The sequence below is a fragment of the Scardinius erythrophthalmus genome (genome assembly GCF_964197995.2).
Source record: "Scardinius erythrophthalmus genome assembly, chromosome: 4".
NCBI lineage: Eukaryota > Metazoa > Chordata > Actinopteri > Cypriniformes > Leuciscidae > Scardinius > Scardinius erythrophthalmus.
This window is the reverse complement of record NC_138224.1, coordinates 23,676,618-23,701,360: the sequence shown is the minus strand read 5'-3', so window position 1 is coordinate 23,701,360 and position 24,743 is coordinate 23,676,618. Positions and strand designations below refer to the sequence as shown.

The window sequence follows — 24,743 nt, the reverse complement described above, 5'->3', positions numbered from 1 at the left end:
ATAGCGCGTCTGTGTTTCACGTCACGTCACGAGAACGTTATATACAATAACAGGGTAATCTTTGACGCTAATGTTAAATAAAGATATTGTTTGTAGCATCAAAGTACCTAAGTAAGTGCAAATTTATAGTTTCAAATTAAACTTTTACTACACATTATGTAGATCTTTAATATACAAGTTCACTTCACCTCTGGAAAAGCATTTTTTAATGCATCATAGCACATCATATTTGATGTTGATGATGTTTTGTAATACATTATTGTCTTAATATAATATAATATCAATTATTTATTATTTATATAATTATTATATTGATTTTGCACTATTTTTAGCTTTTTTGCTGTATAACAAGTGCATTTTTAAGTATAGTTGTTTCATGTAAACTCTCCACTAATATGAGATCATTATTAATGATTATAAAACAACAAGAAAGATTTTTTTTGTTTTCGAATATTTTTTATGTTGAATATGTCACCTCTCAGGACCATGCTGTCAACTACCCAAGGACAGGTGCATGTGTTGCAGGACTTTTCATCCAGTGAGTGTGTGTCTGTGTGGGCAGGTTTAGGGGTGGAGTCAGCCTCTGTCTAGCTCAATGTCAATGTCTTCCTTAAGATCGCACTTGTTAATCCTTATATCACTTTCTCTCAACCACAGTATAAATGCATGTTAGGGCTCTCAAAACTCATGTCCGATGTAGCATGCATTGACGTTGGTTCTGGACACTTTTGATATTTTTTTGTGTCTGTTTTTGAACAGAAGAATGTTTTCAAAAACCACCATGAGAAGAACAGCATCTGGGGTAAAGACGGATTCTACGTGCTGGTTATCTGTCTCACAATATTCATCATCATCTTCAGCTGTTTAATGGTACGTATCTCTCACAGTCTTTTACCATTCAGTTGATTTGAATAGGATATGATGCTATGTGGGAAGATTAATAAATGCACTTTATTATCTCAGGAAACCTAATGTTTTATTGATTTTGTCTCAGAAGTTTCTCCTAACATTCCTTCATAGATATAGATATAAGTGAGTAGATAGTTGTCATAGAGGAAGATAATAACACTTGATGAAATGACAACTCGATGAGAAATGTTTAAGTTCGTATTGAGACTAAAAGTAGATACATGTGAGATTGCTGGGATCTTTCTCTGGAGAAACATCTGAGAAGCAGGAAACCTACGTAAAAGTCTCCATTTGCTCTCCATTCCATCTCAGTGCCTTCTTGGAGAAACAAATAAGTTATTAAAGAGTTCTCGTTTGTGATTTTTTTTCTGTCCTGCGGGTTTGAATATTGAATTGTGAATTTGAATATTGAATTTAAATATTGAATTGAGTTAATTCACTTGGAACCGTTCAAATACTTCCTGTTTCATGCTTGTCTCAGCAAACACCCTCGTGAAGTAAACACCAACAGTTATTAACATTAAAACTTAGATCATTCAAGTCTGCATACACTAAAGGCAGTGAGTAATAGTGAAAAAGACCTGAACAGAAGCAGAGACACAGGATATGATACAGAAAAGAGTCATTGCAAAACGGATGTATTGTGGCAGAGGAAGTCGCATGGTTTCCTCTAGTGGTTCAGCACTTTAAAAGGATCAGCACTGCCATCTTGGTCACAACTGACTCCGCCCTCTGATTGGTCGACGTTTGCTCTTAACGTTTTAAGTCTGTCCTAACTCTGGCGATGACATCATAGCACGTCCTCAGAGCACCCGCACTCTCTTGCGCTGACGGACTGAAGAGCTTAAGGAATAATTACCGCGTTAAGCTGTGAGCCGATCTCAATGACAGGGTCTGCTAAAGCATTATTAGCATTGTGAATCTGTAAATACTAGGACAGGAGTTTTCTCTTAAAAAAAGATACTCTTTATTTTTTAAAGAGTAAAAAATAAACTCTTTATGATGATCCTTTTGCGGGTGGCACCCCTTTCAAATTTATATTTCTATTTATATTGTGAAAGATCAAAATATTATAAATACGGTAAAACATTATCTGGAAAATATTTACTTTTTAAAAAAAATTCTACCCACCATTAGCTTACTGTTAGTTGTGAAAAGAAACATAACATCTTTGTGAAAAGAAACATAAAACTATGGCTATGTTCAGATAATAAAACTGTTTAATTTCATGATTTCCAACTGTAGAAAGCAGTATGAAAAAGGTAATACTATAAAAAATTTGGTAAATTGTGACCAGGTTTATTATCGTTAACTAAAACCGAAACTATTAAATACATTTATGTTAACTGAAATAAAGCTGAAACAAAATTAAAATTAAAATATTAGTTGAAAAACTTAAACGGAAAGGATAAATGTTAACTTGGCATTTAAATTGAAATAAGTTGAAGCACTACAATGATTGACTGGAAATAGATAAAACTAAAACTGAAACAAAAAATACATTGAAACTAAATAGTACTAATATATAAAACACACACACACACACACACACACACACACACACACACACACACACACACACACACACACACACACACACATATATATATATATATAATAAAATGACTAATGCACAATGTTATTACTAAAAGTAACATGAAAAATAAAAATATAGATAATTCAAAATATGAATTAAACTATAATAAAACTTAAACAACACGAATTGTAACATATGTAATTTATCTGCATTGAACATTATTTATATTTTTTTTTTTACACATTTACTCCATGTTTACATCCACAACATGCATTTTTATGTTGAAGAAGGCATGTGGTACAGTGTTTTTGATTACTGAGTAACAGTATATAATAGTGTTCATTAAAAATTCATTCATAAATACTATCACATGGCTCTCTAGAATACTTGATTCTGATTGGTCAAATTAGACATTTCAAACAATTTAAATGTAGATTAACAAATAATCTGCATTAAACAACAGTATTTATTCAAATTAAACTTTTTTAAACTTGATGACAGAAGTTGACATGTGAATCGTGAGTGTGCATTGTGAAAGCTGCTTTTTGCCCCTGTAGGGCAGCCGGATCCATTTGCAAGTTTCATTAGACAATTTAAAAACCACATTAGTATCCGGGAAAACAAACATGAATAAAAGTGTTGTTTGTACAAAGGTAAAGTTCATTTGATAGAAACCAGCACTGAACCATACCACACAGCTCATTATGATGATGAGATAGAGACCTCTGGTGGAAAACATGGGAATTACTGTGTAAAAATGTAAACGTTTATTAATGGTAAGAAAAAACATACTCACTCATATTTGAATAATTACTGATCTAGAGGCATTGCTAACATAGATGTTAAAGTATTTTCCAACTAGATTTAAAACCATGAGAATGAAGATGGCTTTGAATTAAATTATGACCCTCAAAGCAATGCTGTAATTGATTTAATCATGGATGCATGTGTTTTAATGTGATGCAGAGTTTAATGAAGATTATAATAGCTTATTTAAGTCCTCAACAAGATTTGAAACTGACTGAAAGTATTCAGTTTAAGATACGCTTTAAATTATGATGTAGAAGAAAAAATATACTTACAAAATGAAGATACATTACACATTTTTTCCTTCATTGCAAATGTCTAGAATTGCTTTTTACATCAAAAACTGGTGGGAAATGGTTAGATGTAAAGTTTTGTGGAAACTGGGACGACTCTATCAATAAAAATTAAAATCTCATATCTTCTCCTGACCCAGAAATAGGTGTTTGCAAAGCTGACTCCGTAAAAACATCTCATGTACTTCTGCAAAAGTTGCACATTTGTGACCCTGGATCACAAAACCAGTCACAAGTCGCACGGGTATATTTGTGGCAATAGCCAACAATACATTGTATGGGGTCAAAATTATTGATTTTTCTTGTATGCCAAAAATCATTAGGATATTAAGTAAAGATCATGTTCCATGAAGCATTTCCTATATAAAACATTTATTTTTGTGAGTGGATGCAGCACAATCGCGAACAGAAATTGACAACTTTAAAGGCCATTTTCTCAATGTTTTGATTTTTTGCACCCTCAGATTCCAGATTTTCAATTTCAATTTAATTTTTCAATTAAATTTCAATTTCCAAAAATTGACCCATGTGACTGGTTTTATGGTCCAGGGTCACATTTATGCAATTCAGCAAGTGTGCCCTGCATCTTCACATGTGAACATTGTGCATTTGGGTAATACTTTATTTTGATGGTTCCTTTTGAACCTATTGTTGACTATAAGTAACTTTGCAACTACATGTCTACTTATTTTAACCCTACCAGTCTACTAATACTCTACTAACACTAGTTAGTAGACATGTAGGTACAAAGTTACTTATAGTCAACAGAATGTTAAAGGGACCATCAAAATAAAGTGAAACCTGCATTTGTACTACAGTAACTGGGATTTGATCTTAACTCTACTCCCATGTTCTATATTATTCTATGAATGAGTGTGTAGAGTTTTTCGATGAGTTCACCAATCTGCAATTTTCAAACAGAATTCAATTCTGCTATAAAGCAGCTCTAAAGAGACAATAGTAAACAGTTGTTATTCAGTTGAAATCAGTTCAGAATTGATTCAGTTCTGTTCAATAACTGTAAAGTTCATCAAGTATGGAATAAGTTCTATAAAGCAGCTCTGGAGAAAACAGTGATGTCATCCTCCAGCTCAGTTCAGTTCTCATCCAATGTTGTCAGTGCAGTCAGATCAATAATATGGAATATTAAGTGTCCCCAACTACGCAAGCCAGAGGCGACAGTGGCAAGGAACCCAAATTCAGATATGGAGAAAAAACCTCTGGCCAGACGAATGAACATGGTGTGATTATGATTCCAGGCTGCATCACAAACCAGATTGTGGATTGATTTCATTCAGAATACTTCATTCAGTCTGGGGATATATCACGCCAGCATATAGAGGGAGGAAAAGTTGAAGCTGGTCATAGGGTCTGTGCAGAGGACTTGTCTGGTTCTCGTTGTTTTTAGTGAGGATCTGTGCCGATGGCTGTCTAGTCAATAAGGTCTTTACACGAGGTCTATCTTTAGGGCTCGCCTAGTTTTCATGGTCTCCCCTGACATTCAGGGCTGTTGTGGTCGTCAAGGTGCAGGTTTCCCATCTGATCTGGATATGGACCGGATATGGTGTACTACGTTACCTCAGGATAAGAATGAGGCAGATTAATATTAGTATTTTACTACGTAACATACATCTGATGTCATAGGAAGTGTTCATGGTTCTGGTTAACCTAATTTATGCAGCCTAACAATCCTTTAACGCACGTGAATTATAGAAATGTGATAGTGTGTTATGTGTATGCCAGGTTAAAGAGATGGGTTTTTAATCTAGGATTAAACTGACAAGAGTGTGCCTGTCTCCCAAACAAGGCTAGGAAGACTGTTCCAAAGTTTGGGCACTAAATAGGAAAAGGATCTACCGCCCACAGTCGATTTTGATATTCTTGGTACTGGCCAGAATTTTTAGATCGCAGTGGATGTGAAGGATTACATGCAATAGTATATGTTGTACTGATTTTTTTGCCGAAAAATCATTATTACAGTAATAATCATTAATGGGAATGACAAAAATAATTTACTTTCTTTAGTGTTTTTTTTGTGAGATTTAACCTATAACTATAGCAAACATAGCCAATATTTTCTTTCCTCAGGTGCTTTACCGAATAAAGGAGAAGGAATTCTTGGATCAGCAGCTTAAAGACCCATCCCCATCCACCCGGGACGTCCAGCTGGCACCCATCCCTGTTCATGGTGCTCAGCCTCCTTTGACCCTCAAGAACAGCATGGTCCAGGCCAACCAGACGTCCAAACCCAGTGCCACCCATTTTACCAGCAGTACAAGCACCCCGTCCTGTAACATCGACATCAATCAAACTCTTTCCAGCGTGACGACGTCAGAGCCGCAGTGCCCACCCAGCCACTCTGTGGCTGAACTCAAACCCAGTGTGTCCTCCACACATTCCCCCTTTAGGATGAAGCCTGTTGGAGGCCTTCAGGAGCGGTAAGACTTATTTTGTGCATGAAAGTGCATTAATAAAATCAAAAGTCATTTTGTTTCAAACCCACATGCTGTTATTTTTCTGTAAACTCAAAAAGGAGAATTTTAGAAGAATTTGAGAAAAAAAAAAAAAAAAAAAAAAAAAAAAAAAATATATATATATATATATATATATATATTTTGTAGCTCATTTTTCTTTTGTAGAGTTCTATTTTTCTAGTGTTTTACTAAATATAAAAGTTCAATGGCAAAAATGTCTAATTACAAATGGCATACAAATAAAGCATTTAGTCTTTTAGACAGTAAATTAATAATGCAGTGGGTATTATTCATGTGATGTGCCCCAGGGCACCATGGTCTTGACATTTGGACTTTTTCTAAGACTGCGTTCACATTGCAGGCAAAAGTGGACCAAATCTGATTGTTCTTTTGTGCATGCGGGTCAGTTCAGGACTGTTATTAGTTCACACTCAAATCTGATAGTGGCCACATTTAAAAGATAATGTGAACAGCCAAAAAAAAAAAAAAAACATCTGAGAAATAAATCAGAATTGAGCATTAAGGCTTGCAGTGTGATCTTCACACTTAGTCCTTAAGAGTATTCGAGTATTGAAATGAGTATTTCAATGAGTATTCCAAAGATACCAGATGGTCTACTTTTTCCGGTTAGGATCCAAAGTGCAGATCCGTGCTCACTCTAAAGGCTAATATTGCCCACAACCCATTGCGCGTTGGCCATTTGACGAAGATTCGACTAGAACTACAAACACAAATAAAAAGTGATAAAACAACAAACATGGCGGATGTGTTAAATGGAATGTGGAGGATTTTAACTGTGACAAGATGATTGACAGGGCAGTTTAAATGGTGATAGGATGCACATAACTATGCGACAGAGCTGTCCATTAAAGACGCAGTTGTGACGCAATATATATACTCTTCTGCTACACTCTCAAAGGCATGTACTTTTTCTTCCCAAAACAGTACATAATTTTAGGGCATAGTGTAAGTAGGCGAACTGGGACGCAGCATGAGGCTATAAATCTGCAATGTCATATATGACATAAAAGTTTTTGTGTGTTATTGTCTCCCCACACTGACCACACAACATCAATTTTGTCACAGCGCCACCTATTGATCAAAAGTAATAAGGACATTACAATTACAATAGGTGACATTCAAGTATGTATAGGTATTTATTCAGCTATATTCAATGTATCAACATTTAACTAAAACATGTGAAATTAAAACTGTCCTTGTGAAAACCCAGTCTCTTGAAATATTAATCATTTTAAATATGAAATATTAATTATAATGGGTACACTGTTGAACTACAATGTTGTGAGATGATGCTTTAGTTATTTTAGTTATCATTATCCATGTTATATACGTTTCAGTGTGTTGTTACGGAGTACACAACATGACTTAAACATGCTGACTCACACCTAACTTAGTTCAGATTAATTCCTGTAGATGTAAGATGTAACATTTAAGTTGTGTATATGTCTGATTAATTTCAAATGTTTATGAGTGAGTGAGTTAACCTGCTACTGTAAAGCACTTCATTTTACCGCTGTTCAACTCTCGCAGCTCAAGCGACTAAGTACCCAACATTATGACTTGTTTCTATGAAACTATCATTCTTTCTATATTTTTCTTTCTTTATCGTAAAAAAACCTAACAAAAATAAAACAACCAAACAAACAACAAACTGTTAGTGCATTGTGCAATGTCTGAGGTGTTATTTTTCTTGTCATATTTTTGCCAACAGTATGTTTTAATTAAAACCGTTTAATTGTCATAATAATGAACATTTTAAATCTTGTCTTTATTATCGTTTACAAAATAAAACCTTTGTTACAAAAAAAATGTTTTTTAATAATGTCGTCGACGCGATGCTCACAGTACAGAGAGGACCACTTGTACTGTGATATTTATGAAGGATTAAACTGTATAATTAAACTGTATAATTAGAAAGCAACTGGAATCAACATCTAAGATAAGTGAACACTATTTCACTCCATATCTCTATGCATATTGTGTGGTCTGCTATTAATTCCTAAATGTGCAATCATAACAAGATTAAACTAAGTGTCATGTTTAACAGTCTTGCAGTTGTTAAAATCAACGTGATATCTATCATGGCTCTTTGGAGCAGCAGTCTATGTCTCCTGTCTATGTTTATCCATGTGCGGATATACAGTACTGTATGGTATAAGACCAAATTATATATGTTACAAGACCAAATAAATGTTTTCCTCAAATATAATGTTATTTTTATGTCTTTCGCAGACGAGGATCTAATGTCTCTCTAGTGCTGGATATGAGTGCTTTGGGATCAGTGGAGCCTATAAGTTGTGGGGTCGTGACTCCACGAGAGCGTGTGACTCAGGAGTACCTGCAGTCTGCCAGTCGAGTCCTCTCACGACAACAGCTTCGTGACATCACATTGAACACCCAGAGACTGCATGCAGAATTTGTCGTAAGTGACACACCAGTGCACCACTAATAAATACTTTTAGCATTAATGGGGTTCAACTTGACTTTTATGTGTCATGGAAATTACACACAGTTGAGGTTCAGTTAAGGTTTGTTTCCTTGATGTTGTCACGGGGGTGCTCCACAAAAGATGACAACAAGGAAAATAGAGTACAAATAAGGTTATTTACTTTAATAAAACAAAGGTATAAATCCAAGAAGGTATAATGTGACAGTGTGTCCTATACACAAACACCAGACAAACAACTGAGGCGAATGGTAGTGGGAAAAACCAAGGTGGCGATGATGGTGGGAGGAGCCAGGAGCAGGAGTAGCCAGGTGGTGATCCAGAGCACAGTCAGGATGAAAGCCCACACCGGAGTCGACGGAGGGAGGAGCCATGGTGGAGACTTGGCTGACAACTCCCGGGGGATGGCTAATCGAGATGAAGCCGATGGTAGTGGAGCCCAAGTCACAGACTGGACCGGGTAAGACCGGCCAGAGTGCCTGACGAATAAGGCAGAGCTGGTGGGACAGAGGACCAAGGCGGAGCCTGAGCGAAGGCGGAACCAGATGGAGCCGAAGGGGTGGAGAGATGTAGTGGACGGCTCGTAAGTCCATGGGGCAGGGTTAAGTCTGACCAATCAGAGCCGGACGGATGAGAGAGCCCGGTCGAGCCGTAAGGACGATGGTATCTGGTGGAGCAGAGGGAGGGATGTGCCAAAGTGGAGCCAACAGGTTGACGAACCGAAAAGAGTGACGGGATCAGTGGCTAGAGGCGGATCCAGGGGATACACTTGCCTGAGCGACACTAGAGACCAGAAGACCCGAGGCAGATCCACACAACTGAGTGGTGTTAGAAGAGAAGTCAAGGGGCTGAAGGAAACCAGTGGAGGTGAGGCTGACAGACTGGCTGAATCATGAAGTGGAGGCGGGAGAGGGAGGCTGGGTGGGATCAGTGACAATGACACAGCAATATCTGGATCAGTTCGTCATAAAGCCTGCTCCAAAAGTGCATCTTTATGGTGTACTTGTCCCAACTAACCTGATGGCACAGTTCCAGTAAATCATCCATGAAATCCTCCAGTAGCTGTCCTCCTTGAAATAAGGATTGGAGTTGCTCCTCTGGATGGATGGTGTCTGCTGAATAATCCATTTTTTTTTCTTTTCTTTTTTTCTGGTGCTGTGTCACGTAGTAGTTCTCAAAGGATGACGATGAGGAATATCGAGTTCAAATAATAGTGATAATTATCTTACTAGTGATAAACTAATAAAACAAAACAAAGGCAATAATCCAAGAAGGTGTTACGTAACAGTGTGTCCTAAACACAAACAACACCAGACAAACAACTGAAAGAACTGACAGGCGGGTGGTAACCAAGGTGACAGACTAGTGGTGGGAAACAGAAAACAAAGGAAAACTAACTAGATAACTAAAGCAGGCAAAATAGGGATTGAATACAATTAAAATGAAACCAAAACTGAGCATAACTGTGACAGATGTAGGATTTAATGGATGCTTTATGTTATATCTGAATGTAATATGCTGAAATTTATTGTAAGGCTGTACACTTTGAAGTGCTGATGTAATGGTGTTGACCATTTCCATTCTACTCAGCTGAGTATGTAACTTTTTTATCCACAGGAAATTCCCATGAACTTTGTGGATCAGAAAGAACTGGATATCCCAAATCATGGATCAAAAAATAGATACAAGACCATTTTGCCAAGTTAGTATCTGAATTTCTACATTTTGTTATTATTTGAGTTGAGTCATGCCATGGTATTGGTATCAACTACTGAAATTTTGGTATAGTGGCAACATTAAGTGCTACATTTACATGCACTAAAATAAATCAGTCAATAATTGAATTGGTGGCTCAATCTAACTGAAAAGCCTTCTTGCAAACTCATTGATCGATACAACCAAGTTCGATCAGATTGGCATTTCAATCCAATTGAAATGGGTTGTGTAGTTACCTGTATGTATGTATCTGAAGCCCACTGAAGTGTCTTGGAATGCGCAGCTTTGTATGATGCATTGACGTAATTTCCACTGAAACAGGAAGCTAAGGCGGGACATTTTAAATGGCTTCTCCCCTTTTCAAATAGCCAATAGCGCTTAGTTTACCTCACAGACTGCAAGTCGTACTTGACAGCACCATGGAAGCGAATCCAAGCGCTGATGATACGTTGGATTCAGTAGTAGATGTGTGAATAAATTCCAGCCATTTCATTCTTGACCAACGTACAGTTGGAAAACGGAATAAAACTCACTCAACCGATGTTTATCAAGCCGGGACACGTTTGTGTGTACTTACTTTTGTGATTTCACCGGAACGAATAGAGAGTCTCCGCAACGGCAATAGATTAATCTACCGAGTGAAGACTGTGTGCGCGAGCCACAAGAGAACACGTATCCATGCTACTGATAGCAGCGGCAACGAGCACTCAGCAGCTTGATTTGAAAAAAAAAAACACAGCAACTGTGGTTCTGTTCATGATAGACGCACATGCACATGTAAATGCGTATGTGAATCAGATTCAAAGTTTAGGGTAAATACGGTGTAAACAGAACTCTCAAAATCTGAAATCAGACTGAATTTATTTGGATTGACGAAAATCAGTGTAAATCACAGATTCGTGGTTTTATCGCATTTTTACAAAATGTCCCAACTTTTTTGGAAATGTGGTTGTACTACCATTATTTTGAAATCAGCATAGCATGCACTTTTATTTTCAATAAAACATAACATAAGAATGTGTGAAGTTAAACAGTGATTTATAGGGTTTTAGACTAGAGATGGTGAACTATTTGCAGTATGTTAATAGTGGAATGGTGGCTTGTTAATGTCTCAGGGACCCTTCATGACTATGTGGACCACTTTAAAGTTGTCTGCTTGTAGTTAGGTCAGAAAGAACACTTTATACATTTTCTATTTTTACATCACTAGGTATATTTTATCCCAATATAATCTATAAAAGGTACATATTTGAGAAAAGCAGTAATGTAGTGCTATTTGCTAAGGCAGCATACAGGGCCGTAGGCAGGGTTTTATAATCACAGAGATCCCAAAGGTGTTCCCAAGTTTGAGGTAGTTAGGGGGGTGAGGGGGAATGCTCCCTCGAGAAAATTTTGACATTTTCACATCCTTGAAAAGGTTCCTGGAGATCTTCTTACCTGCAGGGTTCAGATCCAACCCTGATCCAACACACGTCTGTAATTACTCCTGCAGATCTTAATTAGCTGGTTCATTGTGTTTGATCAGGGTTGGAGCTTAATTTTGCAGCCAAGTTTTATTGAAAGTCCATTTACCCCTTTAATTATATCATATGTTTGCTTTATAAATGTCATCGTCTTGTGCACTAGTGGGCCACTGTAGTATACTGGTGAATCAATTATAATGCAACAGAAATTTTCACACATTTCATTTCAGATCCACATTCCAGGGTTATTCTGAAGACTAAGAACTCGAACGACCCGCTCAGCAGTTACATTAACGCCAACTACATACGAGTAAGTTTTCAGTGACACACTCGCAATTTTTTCAATAGCCTATGCCAGGGCCTCTTAATGTTCTTCTTGAGGTAACTTCACTTAAATCTACTACCATCAGAAATTGTAAAGTTAAACATTATAAACAAGAAAGTTTAATTTGATTGTATTTGAAGTATCGATTTGTAGTCAAGTATTGATTTGAAGTATCGAAGAGTCTTGTTGCTCTAACTTGGCTCTGATGGGGGTATACTTTGTTCACCTCCATTATGTCATTATATCTGTTTAAGTTCAGCACTTTTTTATCCAGGGCTATCTTGGAGATGAGAGGGCCTTCATTGCCACTCAGGGTCCAATGATCAACACGGTGAATGACTTCTGGCAAATGGCCTGGCAAGAGGACTGCCCTGTCATTGTCATGATTACTAAATTGAAAGAGAAAAATGAAGTAATTTCAATTCAAGAGATCTATAATGCTCTTAGTATGACTAAATAGACTGTGCATGTGCAAAGAGTTTGTTTTACTGTTTCAGAAATGTGTTCTGTACTGGCCTGAGAAGAGGGGGATCTATGGGAAAGTGGAGGTCTTCGTTAATAATGTTAAGGAATGTGACCACTATATAATCCGCTCCCTTATACTAAAGGTATAAAAGTAAAAGTAATAATCCAAAAGAAATACTATTGTCAGATACTCTAATGGATCATATATTTTTATTCCCTCAGCAAGGAGGCCAGAGTCGTAAAGTGCAGCACTACTGGTATACCTCATGGCCGGACCATAAGACCCCAGAGAGCGTTGGACCCCTGCTGCAGTTAGTTAATGATGTTGAGCAGGACAGGAAGGGCTTTACATCCTGTGGGCCGATTATTGTACACTGCAGGTACAGGAGCTTATCAGCAAAACATTAAAAAGTGTCTACCGGTTGATGCACTATATATAAAATATCATTCATGTGTCATTGTGAAAAACTGCTATTATACTACTATGATAAAACTACTATAATCCAGTGCTTGGTAAAAAAGTGCTTGAAAACCATTTAACTTACCTTTGAATTTTTGCAGTGCTGGAATTGGTCGGACAGGGTGTTTCATGGCTACAACAATTGGTTGTCGCCAGTTGGAGCTGGAGAGAGTTGTGGATGTGCTGGGAATTGTGTGCAAACTTAGGACAGACAGGTACAATTGTTTCACTGTTTTGCAATTAAAATTTGCGACTGTTTCACTGTTTAGCAATTGAAATGTTAAAGGGGTGGTTTATTATGATTTCACTTTTCTAAATTTAGTTAGTGTGTAATGTTGCTGTTTGAGCATAAACAACATCTGCAAAGTTCCAATGCTTAAAGTTCAAGGCAAAGGGAGATATTTGCTTTTAAAGAAAAAGCTTTTTAAGGACTACAACAAATGGCTGGTTGGGACTACACAAGCTTCCTCCCGGGTTAGTGACATCATGAACTTTAAAATGTACATAAACCCCGCCCCCGGAACACGATTTATAGATTATCACAATTATAGATTTATAGATTAGAATATGCTAATCAATGACTAGAAGATAACTAGGGATGGGACGAAATATCGTTTGACGAAATATCGCGATACAAAACGTGACGAAACGCATCGAGGTCGAAAAAAATGGATCGCGAAATAAAGATAGATGGCACTGCTGCATGATTTGCGTAGTATATGTAATAAAATATGTATATTTTATTGACACTGGAACAGTATGCATTCAAAAAGAATGCTTATTTAATTCAATAATAAATATTACAAAAAGTTGGCTTTAGCTGGATTCGAACCCCAGTCTCGGTGAGCACCTGCAATAGAAAATAGTGTAATATAAATGCGTGATTTTCCCACACGAAGAAACCGGAAATTGTATCATAAGACCTATGCTGAGGAAGACATATCTCTGAACGTCACATTTCACCTTTTCTTTTCGATTTTCTGCGTTTTTCGTATCCACAGCCTGTATTTTGAATGGTGTTTGACAATTCAGAGCCACCGTGCAAGCGAACGACAAAATCCAGCTGTTTGGTTCTGTCTGCCCAGCGCTTCCGCCGGCCGTGTGTGTGTGTGTCCATACCTTAGACATACTGCCAGTCTCTGTTCAGGATCGATTGGTTCACGGAAATTGGTCGTCTTCTTTTTAATATGTGGCTCCAGTATCGCTAGCAAAGCATCAAACTGTTCCACTGACATTCTGAGGTAAATTTTGAATTGCTCGGGATAATTTCGCAACTCCTTGATAAGGAGGTGAAACTCTCCTTCCTCTCGGCGCAATCTCAGGATTGGATGGACCCAATATTTTCCTCTTTCTTTTTCTCTTTTTAAGAAGAAAGAGGGCAACGAAATCATCCTCACTGCTTGACGAATCCATTTAGTATTTTTTGCGGGGTTTTTTGCGCAAAGGTTTAATAAATACGCATCGGACTCAGTGTGCAAGGTTTCTGTGCGTGACGAATTTTAAGGCTGACGAACACGAAAAAACGCATACGAAAATTTCGGACTCAGTGTGCAATGGCCTTAAGACTGTCTGTAAGCTATGCCATGCTGTCATTCCGTACACCACATCCAACACATCAAACATGAACCACCACCTTCAACGTCACCATAATAAAGTTGTTGTTATACAGTAATATTTTTTTCTTTTTTGATATCGTATCGTGACGTATCGTATCGTGACCCTGGCATATCGAGCTGCATCGTATCGTGAGTTTAAGTGTATCGTCCCATCCCTAAAGATAACTACATATAAGTTACATAAATTCATCAACTAACCATTCAGAAATGTTGTTTACATGTTGTGACTTCTTCTTGAGTCTCTCCATCATTGTCTGACTCCGGTTTGAACATAAAGGATAAAAGGAACACAAAAGTTTTTGAAATTTCCAGTGCATGTCTGTGTGAGTGCAAGCTGTTGAAGCTCCGCCCCCTGTGCCGGGAGCAGCAGCTCATTTGCTGGAGCTGGAGGAGGTGAAGCATTAGAGAGAAAGCCTACAGGCTGGTGTTTTGGTTACACATTAAACTGTATCTTGCTTTTAACTCCACATAAACTGCCACAGGATGGAAAGACTAAGAACATTACTTAACACATCCAATATTACTATAAATGCAGTATAATAAATGGTAAGAGCAAGAATTTCCGGTATTTTCACTGTGAATAGAGGGAAAACTGTGTCTTAGTCTTTTCAGATTATGCTGATTACATCACACAGGAATATTTCAATATCAACATTAACATATTTTAACTGTTTGGTGAAAAACACAGGATCCAGTCACGAATACAAATTAACAGTTTATTGTAAATAAACAGGAAAAATAAAAAAGGCAGTGTGGTCAGATGTAGTCATGCAGAGATAGCAGCAGGCCTTGGCAGCGAGGAGACTGCAATGATGTCAGTCATTTCCCTGAAACAGCAAGGCAGCGAGTAATCCACACTCAAACAGGGAGCAAACACATAGGAACAGAAGACTTGAGAGAATACTGATGGAACAGAATGGCAAGACATGAGCACAAGAACGATCTTACAAGGAACACAGCAAACACAAGTTTAGATATGGGTGACAATAACGAGCTGCAGGTACGGTTAGTCTGATTAGCTCGTCAGCGCAATTAGTAGCTAGGCAACACTGACGAGCAATCAAACCAGTGACAGAAACACAACAAAGCCATGTCAGAATATACATACAGACCCATGAACCGTGACAGTACTCCTCCCCCTAAGAGCGCCTCCTGCCGTTCCCAGGGGAAATTGCCTGGCGATTGTAATCATTGATAAGGTAGTGATCCAATGTGATCCAAATGTCTCTTGCAGGAACCCAACTCCTCTCTTCCGTACCGTAACCCTCACAGTCCACCAAGTACTGGAACCCGTGCCTCCTCCGCCTTGAATCCAGAACACGATTGACCGAATAAACAGGTTTCCCATCTACGATTTCTAGCAGAGGGGGAACTGGGGCAGGCGGATTAATGGTAGAATGAAAAACGCAAATAAAAATGGGTTTTAATTTAGAAACATGAAAGAGAGGATGACTTCTGTATGCCGGAGGAAGATTGAGCTGGACTCCCACTGGATGTAGAATCTTGGTGACAGTAATTGGGCTAATGAATTTAGGAGCAAGTTTATTACAGTTAGTGCGCAATGTGGGACCAGGGTCTCGAAGGAAATGACAGTGATTGAAGGAGTCAAGCAGGGGGTTGATTTTAAGTCTTACAACTGGTACAAACCGAGCAGGCCAAATCAAAACGACGTATGTTGCGAGTCATAGCTTGCCACCAGAACCCTTGCTTTATGAGAAACATGGTCACCCCCGGATGACAAGCCACCATAAAACAATGACCCCATCGAATGACGTCGGATCATAAACTCTCAGACACGAACAAACGATCTGATGGGCACCCAGGTGGAGACGTTACCCCATCTAAGGCAGCGCAGACCTTCGACTCAATCTCCCAAGTTACCATTGAAACCACAAATCTCTGTGGCAGGATGGGCTTGGGAGAATGCAGGCTTTCAGATTGGTCAAAAACACTGGACAACGTGTCGGGTTTGGTGTTTTTGGAACCCGGACGGTAGGAAATGAAAAAATCTAAATGACTGGAAAAAAGAGATCACCTGGCCTGCCTAGAGTTGCCCAGATCTGATGTACTCGAGGTTCTTATGATCGGTCCAGACGATGAAAGGTACCCCTGAACCTTCCAACCAATGACTTCACTCCTCCAAGGCAAGCTTGACTGCCAGCAACTCTCTATTACCAATGTCGTAATTGCATTCGGCGGGTGACAAAATACGGATGCACCTGCCATTCACAGAAGAGCGCTGGGAGAGAACCGTGCCAGCCCCCAGCTCTGATGCATCGACCTCCACCACAAACTGACGAGAGGAATCAGGGGCAACAAGAATAGAGCTGGAACAAGGCAGCTCTTGAGTTTAGAAAATGCGGTCTCAGCTGCGTGGTGAAGGTCAAGGGAATCAGAGGGGCAATTGGCTGTAATTGCGAATAAAATTCTGGTAAAAATTGGCAATGTCCAGAAACCTCTGCAGGGCCTGTGGTTATTAAAAGTAGTCTTCCACTAACCCCCTCCCTGATGCGGAGCAAATGGTAGGTGTTACGAAGGTCCAACTTTGTGAAAAAGGAAGCCCCTGCAAGTCAATAGGCACGTTAGACAGGTCCGCATGTTCATCCTGCAACACAGAACAAGACAGAGAAGAGCACGCAGACACCAAGAAGAAAGAAGCATGACAATATTTGCTCTATGACAAGACAGTGTTCAGATTTTTTTCTTTTAGGGTTATATAACGTGAGCCAGGGACGACCAAGGACAACTGGAGCCAAGGGAGAGTCTGTTAAAATAACATGAACTTCCTCATTGAGATTGCCTGAGGTGATGAGACTCACCGGTTTGGTGGTATGAGTAATGGATTGGAGAAACTGACCACTGAACAAGGGGCCGGCTGTATCGATGGAAGTGGTTGTAGAATGTCGACGCTGCAGCCACGTGTCCACCAGAATAAGCAGCTGGAGGTGGCAGTCGGGGTTGTTGCTTCACAAGATGTCTCTCAGTTCCGAAGCACTCACTGGATCCATCGTGGTCAGATGGCGATTAGCTCGTCATCACAGTTGGTTGCTAGGCAACTCTGACAAGCAATCAGACCAGTGACAAAAACAAAACAATGACATGTCAGAATGAACACAGACCCGTTAACCCATAACACCAACATGTAAATGTATTTTTGAAATAAACATTTTATCAGACTATCAACTTGAATCAGAATGAATGATGTGCATGTTATCAAATTCAAATTCAAAATTGCTTTATTGGCATGACTGTACATAATACAATATTGCCAAAGCTTGGAATACATAGAATAATAAAGACATCAAAATAATAAAATATTATAACATAACTTAAATTGAAATGTACAAATTAAATTAATTGTACAAATTAACAGTATAACAAATTAGAATATGTGTGAACATTTGATACCACAGTGTTTTAACATATACACACACACACACATTACTGAGGGTCACTGTGGTGGACAGTAGGGAAACATACTGAGGTCAGACACAATACACACATTACACACGTTCACTTGCTGTCTCTCAGACTGTGGCACATCCACACATATCTCGCAGCCAGTGCTGCTGTCTATCCCTGTCCTAATATGATCTTTATCGGTTCTATTTCAGTCATGGCTGTAAAGTTCTTTATTAAGTTAGTGAATTTGTTTAAGTAGAGGTCTCTGATTGAAGTGTATTTTTGACAGTTAAGGAGGAAGTGCGTCTCTGTCTCAATCTCTCCTATCCTACAGTGAACACACACCCTTTGCTCTCGGGGTAACCAGCTCTTTCTGTGTCTGCCGGTCTCGGTGGCTAGACTGTGCTCACTGAGCCTGTACTTGCTTAGGATCCGTCTCTGCTTTGTGTCTCTGACACTGGAGATATTCTTTCAATTCATAATTTGATTTTAGAGTTCGATAGAATTGTAATTTACTTTGTGTTTTAGTTTCCTGATCCCAATGTTCCAAATATGTATTTTTAGACTGTTTGAGAATTTGGTTTATTCTGATGTTTGTGTGAGAAGCAGTGCTGGTCTGAGACTGGTTAGTGTTAGTAGAATTAGTCAGGTTAGTAAGTCTCAGAACCAGCTGACTGAGGGGACTTTTTTCGGGGTTCAGTTCTTGGGTTTGTAATGCTTTAAAATGTAGTGATTCTGTGGGACTTAAATGCATCCAGAATTTGAGGGATCTTTTTTGCATATTGACAATCAATGGGAATCGGCCTAATTCTGCCCTACATGCATTTTTGGGTGTTTTCCTTTGTAATTTTAGAATAATTTTGCAGAATTTTGTGTGTCGGGCTTCTTTTGGATGTCTGTCCCATACGGATGCAGTGGGTGACAGCAGAGCAAGAGCTTGATGCTTTTGTGTGTGAGTCCAGGGCCTGTAGACTGTTCCAACTGCACTGCTAGTTCATTCATGTAAATGTTGAACAGCGTTGGACTCAGGCTACAGCCCTGCCACACTCCTCTTTTCTGGGTTAAGAATTCTGTATGTTTTTTGCAAATTCGTATTGCACATTTGTCATATTGATTTTATAATATCATAGATTTTACCCCCTACACCACTTTGTAAAAGTTTGTAATATAATCTGTTGTGCCAAATAGAATCAAAAGGTGTAAATGTGGTCAGTAGTTCTGTGATTTGGAACGAAGCCAATTTGACTCGGGCTCAGGACATCTTTGTTTCTGTAAGATTACCACAAGATATAATTTTTGAAACAAGAATATAGTCTACATAAAATTATGTTTAATATCAAATCTTTGGTATCACTCTTTGAAAAAACAAATGCCATAAAAACGACCTTTGCTTTTTAGCAGCAAAAACAATTATATGGCATTTATCAGTATAACAATGTACCTGACAAAACAAGATTTTCATAAAATTGAGACTCGCCTGTAATTGTGTGGGTTTTTTTTCCACAGGGGTGGTATGATCCAGACCGAGGAACAATATGAATTTGTGCATCATGCCTTGAGTCTCTATGAAAGCCGCCTTCCTGCAGAGCCTGGACAATGAATTTTAACTCCTAGAGGAGCTTCAGTTTTCATACCAAGAGATCTGCTATTGCCATGAAATTTCTAAATCAAGAGAGAAGGCGCCAGATTGTGTCCGTGAAGAAGGATGTTTGTGCATGTCAAGGCAAGGGTTGCACACATCTGATGTTGTCTGAAAGCCGGTGTTGTCGGCTAATGTATTAGTTGTCATAACTTTTCAATTGCCGCTGTCATGCTTTTCAAGGCTGTCAAATGGTTTTGCCACTAGTGTTAAAGTGTATCAGTGTCATTGTACAAGATATAGTTCCACTAAATAATGCTTTTTTAAACACAATACACACAGCATAAAGACTATATCAGTTTTCCTTAATTTGTTCCTGATTATAGGTTTCAAAACACAATGGGCAAAATTACTTAATTGTCTTTATGCTGCAAAATAAATGAGGTATTAATATTCTGTGTATAATAGTACGATCATGTTTCATCAGAATACATATTAATTTTTTCATTTTTGTACCTATTTGTTCATTTATGAGCATATTCTTATGCTGATGCAGAACACAATTTTGAAATATTCTGAATGTTTCCTGTGTTGCTGCTGCTGAATCTACAGCTGTGAGTTCAAAGTCTGAATTGAATTTTATGAGACAGAAAGACTGGATGCCTCAACATTTATATTGTGTTGTCATCGCTGTAATGCACACAACAACAAACCAACAGCAAAACAGCAAATGGCTCTTATAAGCGGGTTCTTTTAAATAACAAACAAATATGGAATTCATGATTTTTCGGTTTACAGACAATCTCTCAATCAGTCTAGATACTCATTATTAAATGGATTAAAATGTAATATAAAAAAATCCTCATTATTAGGGAAAAGAATCATAATAAAATTAACAAAATGAATAAATATATAAAGAAATAACAACAACAAAAGCAAATACATTTGAGGAAATGATGTAATTATATAATATAGCAAAAACTTATGAGATTGTATTTTTATCTAGTGGTAATATTATTCTAGTGTTTTATTAAATATTAATGTTTTAATATTTCCCCCCAAATGCATACATTTGTTGTGTATTTAAGGGTTCATGTATCCTGGGACCACATGGGTTTTGCTGCTAATACTGCAATTGTTTATGGCTTTAGGAATTAAATATGTTGTATGAGAGTGAATATTTCTAAGACATTTATTTTCTATTGTATTTATTATTCTAAAAATTATTGTTATTATTACTCAATACTTTTATAAACTATGGTTAATGTCATTGTGCACTGTTACGCAATATATTTTCCACTATGTGGGCTTAATGTTAGGCAGTCAGTGACTTTTTCCTATTTATCCTTAATAATGATGAATGTGAATACTCTCAATAATAAAAAAATCCATCATAACCACAATTACAGTATTATAATCTGCACATATGGATGCCTCAGACTGTGAGGGTAGCAGTATTAGCAACCCAAACTGATGATCTGAGCTGTTTTTATATGAAACTTTGGTTGTGGTAGAATTAATTAGTTTCGTATAATGGGATGTATATTATAAATGCATAACTTGGTCCCGATAATCCTTTAGAAGTTATTTGTTAGTGCTATACTACTATACTTTCCACTTATAGTGTGTGTTTGGTCCTATAACAATGTTAAACCCTCACCTAAAGCCATAATATCTCATGTTTACATTTTTGGCACTGCAAGTTATGTTTTATATATGTTAAAATATGCTTATTCTGTTATTAAAACCTGTCATGTGAAGAAGTGTTTTTGTAAATAAATAAGTGAAACTGCCAAGTCAGAAAGCATACAGAAACTAGGATTCTGACTTTATGGTCATTACTGCCAATAAATGAACCCTGTTATCGTGTCTGGATCAGGGTTTTTATTTTATTTTCTAAGACTCTTATTTCAATGTTCATTTCATTCCATTGTGTTCAGTTCTTTTCCCTTAGCTGCCTATGTTTTTAATGCTTTTGTGAAGAAAAAGTTTATACTTTTGAGTGTGTAGCAGAAGAGAAGGCAATTACAAGGCTTGAAGCTTACGCTGCTATTTTGAACCAATAATCAGAACAAAAAGCAGTTGAAGGATGACGTGCATTTGTTTGTTTATCTGACTCCAATATAATGAATCTGACTACATAAAAGTTGTTGTTATTTTTAAACCTCTTATTCTCTAAAGGTACAAGTCTTTCTTAGAACTGAAAGGAAAGTGTAGGATTTAATTTGAATGTTTAGATTGGAAAGTTAGTCACTTAAGCTTTAAACATTATCAGTGGTAAAATGAAAGATTCTCAAAGCCTTTAAAGCAAGCAGGTAAAGTGGTGTTAAAGCACTGTTAAACATGAGTGAGGACTGTTAGGACAGTGACTGGTAGGAAATGAGTGATGAATTCCTTGCATCAGATACTACACAGCATACTGTAAAGAGGAAGAAGGCCATTGTCCCATATTTAATTCACATGTATACCTTATGTAATATGCAATTACCCTGCCTCATTGGCTGACATATTTAACAAATAGATTATGTATAGTGCTTTTTTTATTTATTTTATTTTTAACTGCTACATATGTATTTTATTTATAATACAATGAATACAACATTTGTTTTATGTTTTATAGTATTTACCCAGAAGTACTGTGAGTGTTGCAGAATTATATGTGTGTGCAAATGCAGAAGCTGCTGTACACAGTTAAATTTGAGGTCCAAGAGATAAGGATGAAACTGCTCTACACATCATTCTACAGATTACTTATTTATGCTCAAAGTAGAGAAGAAAACATGTATTAGAGCAACTTTATAATCATTATGTGTTGCATGTGGCTGTGGATGAAAATGCCGAAAATGCAAAAGAGGAGAAGAGCTTGCCAAATGTGGAGGAGATCACATAAAACAGTTATTTTCTAAAGGGCATTCCCAGTCTGGTTGACCTCATTCGGGGAGGTCACTAATCTAGCTTTAAATATCCAAGATGATGACACTGAGATCAGATGCTGCTTCGTGACCACCTGAAGACCTTCTCTGGTACCATACTTCTCTGACACCAGACATTGCCTTGTTGAATTGTTTTTTTTTTTTTATATATATATTTGTACTTTGACTTACATAGAGTTGTCATGAGCTGGGTTTGATTTTCTCTTTCTGTTTTCTCTCTCTCTGCTCATTACAGCTACCTAGGCTCAGCTGTTCGCTAACACAATCAGTGCTCACGCTGATTAAGGCCTTGTCCACACTAATATTTTTTCGTTTGAAAACCCGCATCTTTTTCTCTCCATTTTTATGGAATTATTCTTGTGCCAATAATAATGAATGTAACTTTTCAAGAAACTAATGAAAATATAAATTGAAACTAAATAAAATATCTTTGAAACTGAAAAAGAATAAATCGCAGGCAATTTTTTTTACTTCGTTTTTAATACACTGCATGTTTTGCTAACTATTTCTCATATTTCAATCGCTGATCTGAACTTACAAATGTTCACTTAAAACAGAACATTTTAATGTTATGAACCGTAATGCTATATGAAAGCTGATAAATTCAATACTAAATTACTCATTTAAGGTTTATTTAGATATTGTCACCCTGGAATACCATAGCATGCGTTTTTCCTACTATGGTCAATTGCATAGGAATTTTGTATTGAACATAACTCTGGATCACAGTGTCATGGAGACAAGGGGATGGGCTCATTTTACTCAGACGACCAATCAGTCTCTCAGGATCATTGTGAAACCCTAGAAATCAAGCTACACCCTAGCAACCATTTAGAGCACCATAGCAACACAATATATGATATTTGTGAATCATTTCAGGCAAAAAGGCTTTGGCAATGCCTGTTAACATAGCGCTGTCTGTCAATTACGTAACATATAAGAATAAAGTGACTAAGCTAATTTCTAAACATCCTATTGTGACATAGGCCACTTAAAAACGGAATAAAACTTCTCTTTAATAACATAGTGCAAACTCAAAACTGAAATCAGTGTTAGCTAAATTAAACAAATAGCAGGCAGGCCTAAGTCAAACAAGGATGAGGCATGCCCATCTCCTCACTTCTCAAGATTATCCCCTGTGAGTATGTAGGTCTAGGTGGTCTGGATCTGGCACAACTTAACCCAGGCCCTTTGGCACAAATCACCCCAGACCCACAAGTTTGAAAAACTAGCATGATCCAGCAGTTAAGAGCTAACATCATGCTAACTGTATAGACTCATTGTGTAGCCTACTAAAGCACTAAAACATGTGTGAAATGTTTTCAAACTTGTCTATAATTGTTCAGACACTACAATCAAAAAACCTTAATCATAAAAATTTTACTTTGAAAGGGGAAAAACAGTTTTTTGCACTAAAATGTGCTTAACTCTCATGCCATGTGTCTCTCTTCTTTGGAGGACGAGTAAAAGTGATTGCTTTTCAAAATTATGTGGTCACATGACAAATTTCTTCTATGGTTTTCCAGAAACAAGGGGTGGAACTATTTCCCCCCTGGCACAAATCACCCCACTCTCCCCTATATATACTGTATATATACTGTATATACATATCCATGGCTGTGTATTCTCCAGTTGCTGGATGTTTTCAGTCATAATTTCTTGCATGTATTAAGTTTTTAATTTGGACATATATTTATTATTAAAGACTATTAAAGATTTAAAGAATATTTTTTAAAAAAAGACATTTTTCTCAGAAATGTTCATTTGAAGTGCAATTTTTTGCATTATTATTATTAGTCAAATATGGACACAGAAAAAGCATTTTGTTACTCATACTAGCTAGCTACATATAATAGCTTTATCAGTCATCTTTATCACACAAAAGTAATAAGAATAAAGTTGTGGTCTGTGGTCAAGTCGTGTCTCTCCTCTTTCAAAAACTGTGCATCGCAAATTAATCAGCAATTGAGAAATTTAGGTTTAAATAGCTTTATTGGCATGGTAAAAAAAGGCTTTACATTGCCAAAGTTGAATCAGGCAGTGATTGACAGCGCTCTGGTCCTATGGCATCGGTCATTGACTGATACAGTACTTTTTATACTGTAGGCTACAGTACAGATACTGTTCAGTACTCTAGCCCAATGTTGTTTGGGGTGGCTGGGGAGAAATACAATCTAATCAAAGACTGTAACCGAATGTAGCCTAGATAAACAAGTCAGGTAATGATTGGGCTAAGTTAAATCAAAAGTCAAGTCAAGTCAAGTCAAGTCATCTTCATTTATATAGCGCTTTTAACA

General features: G+C 37.4%; 1 protein-coding gene across 1 annotated transcript; it reads left to right on the top strand.

Annotated features, from left to right (window-relative positions):
* The first annotated feature begins 556 nt into the window (after positions 1-556).
* Positions 557-21,387, top strand: ptprr (protein tyrosine phosphatase receptor type R). Its single transcript, XM_081363026.1, has 10 exons — positions 557-870; positions 5,635-5,984; positions 8,274-8,463; positions 10,105-10,189; positions 11,897-11,976; positions 12,266-12,403; positions 12,489-12,599; positions 12,679-12,836; positions 13,018-13,131; positions 19,441-21,387. Exons 1-10 carry the CDS (start codon positions 868-870, stop codon positions 19,532-19,534), a joined length of 1,323 nt encoding a protein of 440 aa, XP_081219152.1. The 5' UTR covers positions 557-867; the 3' UTR covers positions 19,535-21,387.
* The last annotated feature ends 3,356 nt before the right edge of the window (positions 21,388-24,743 follow it).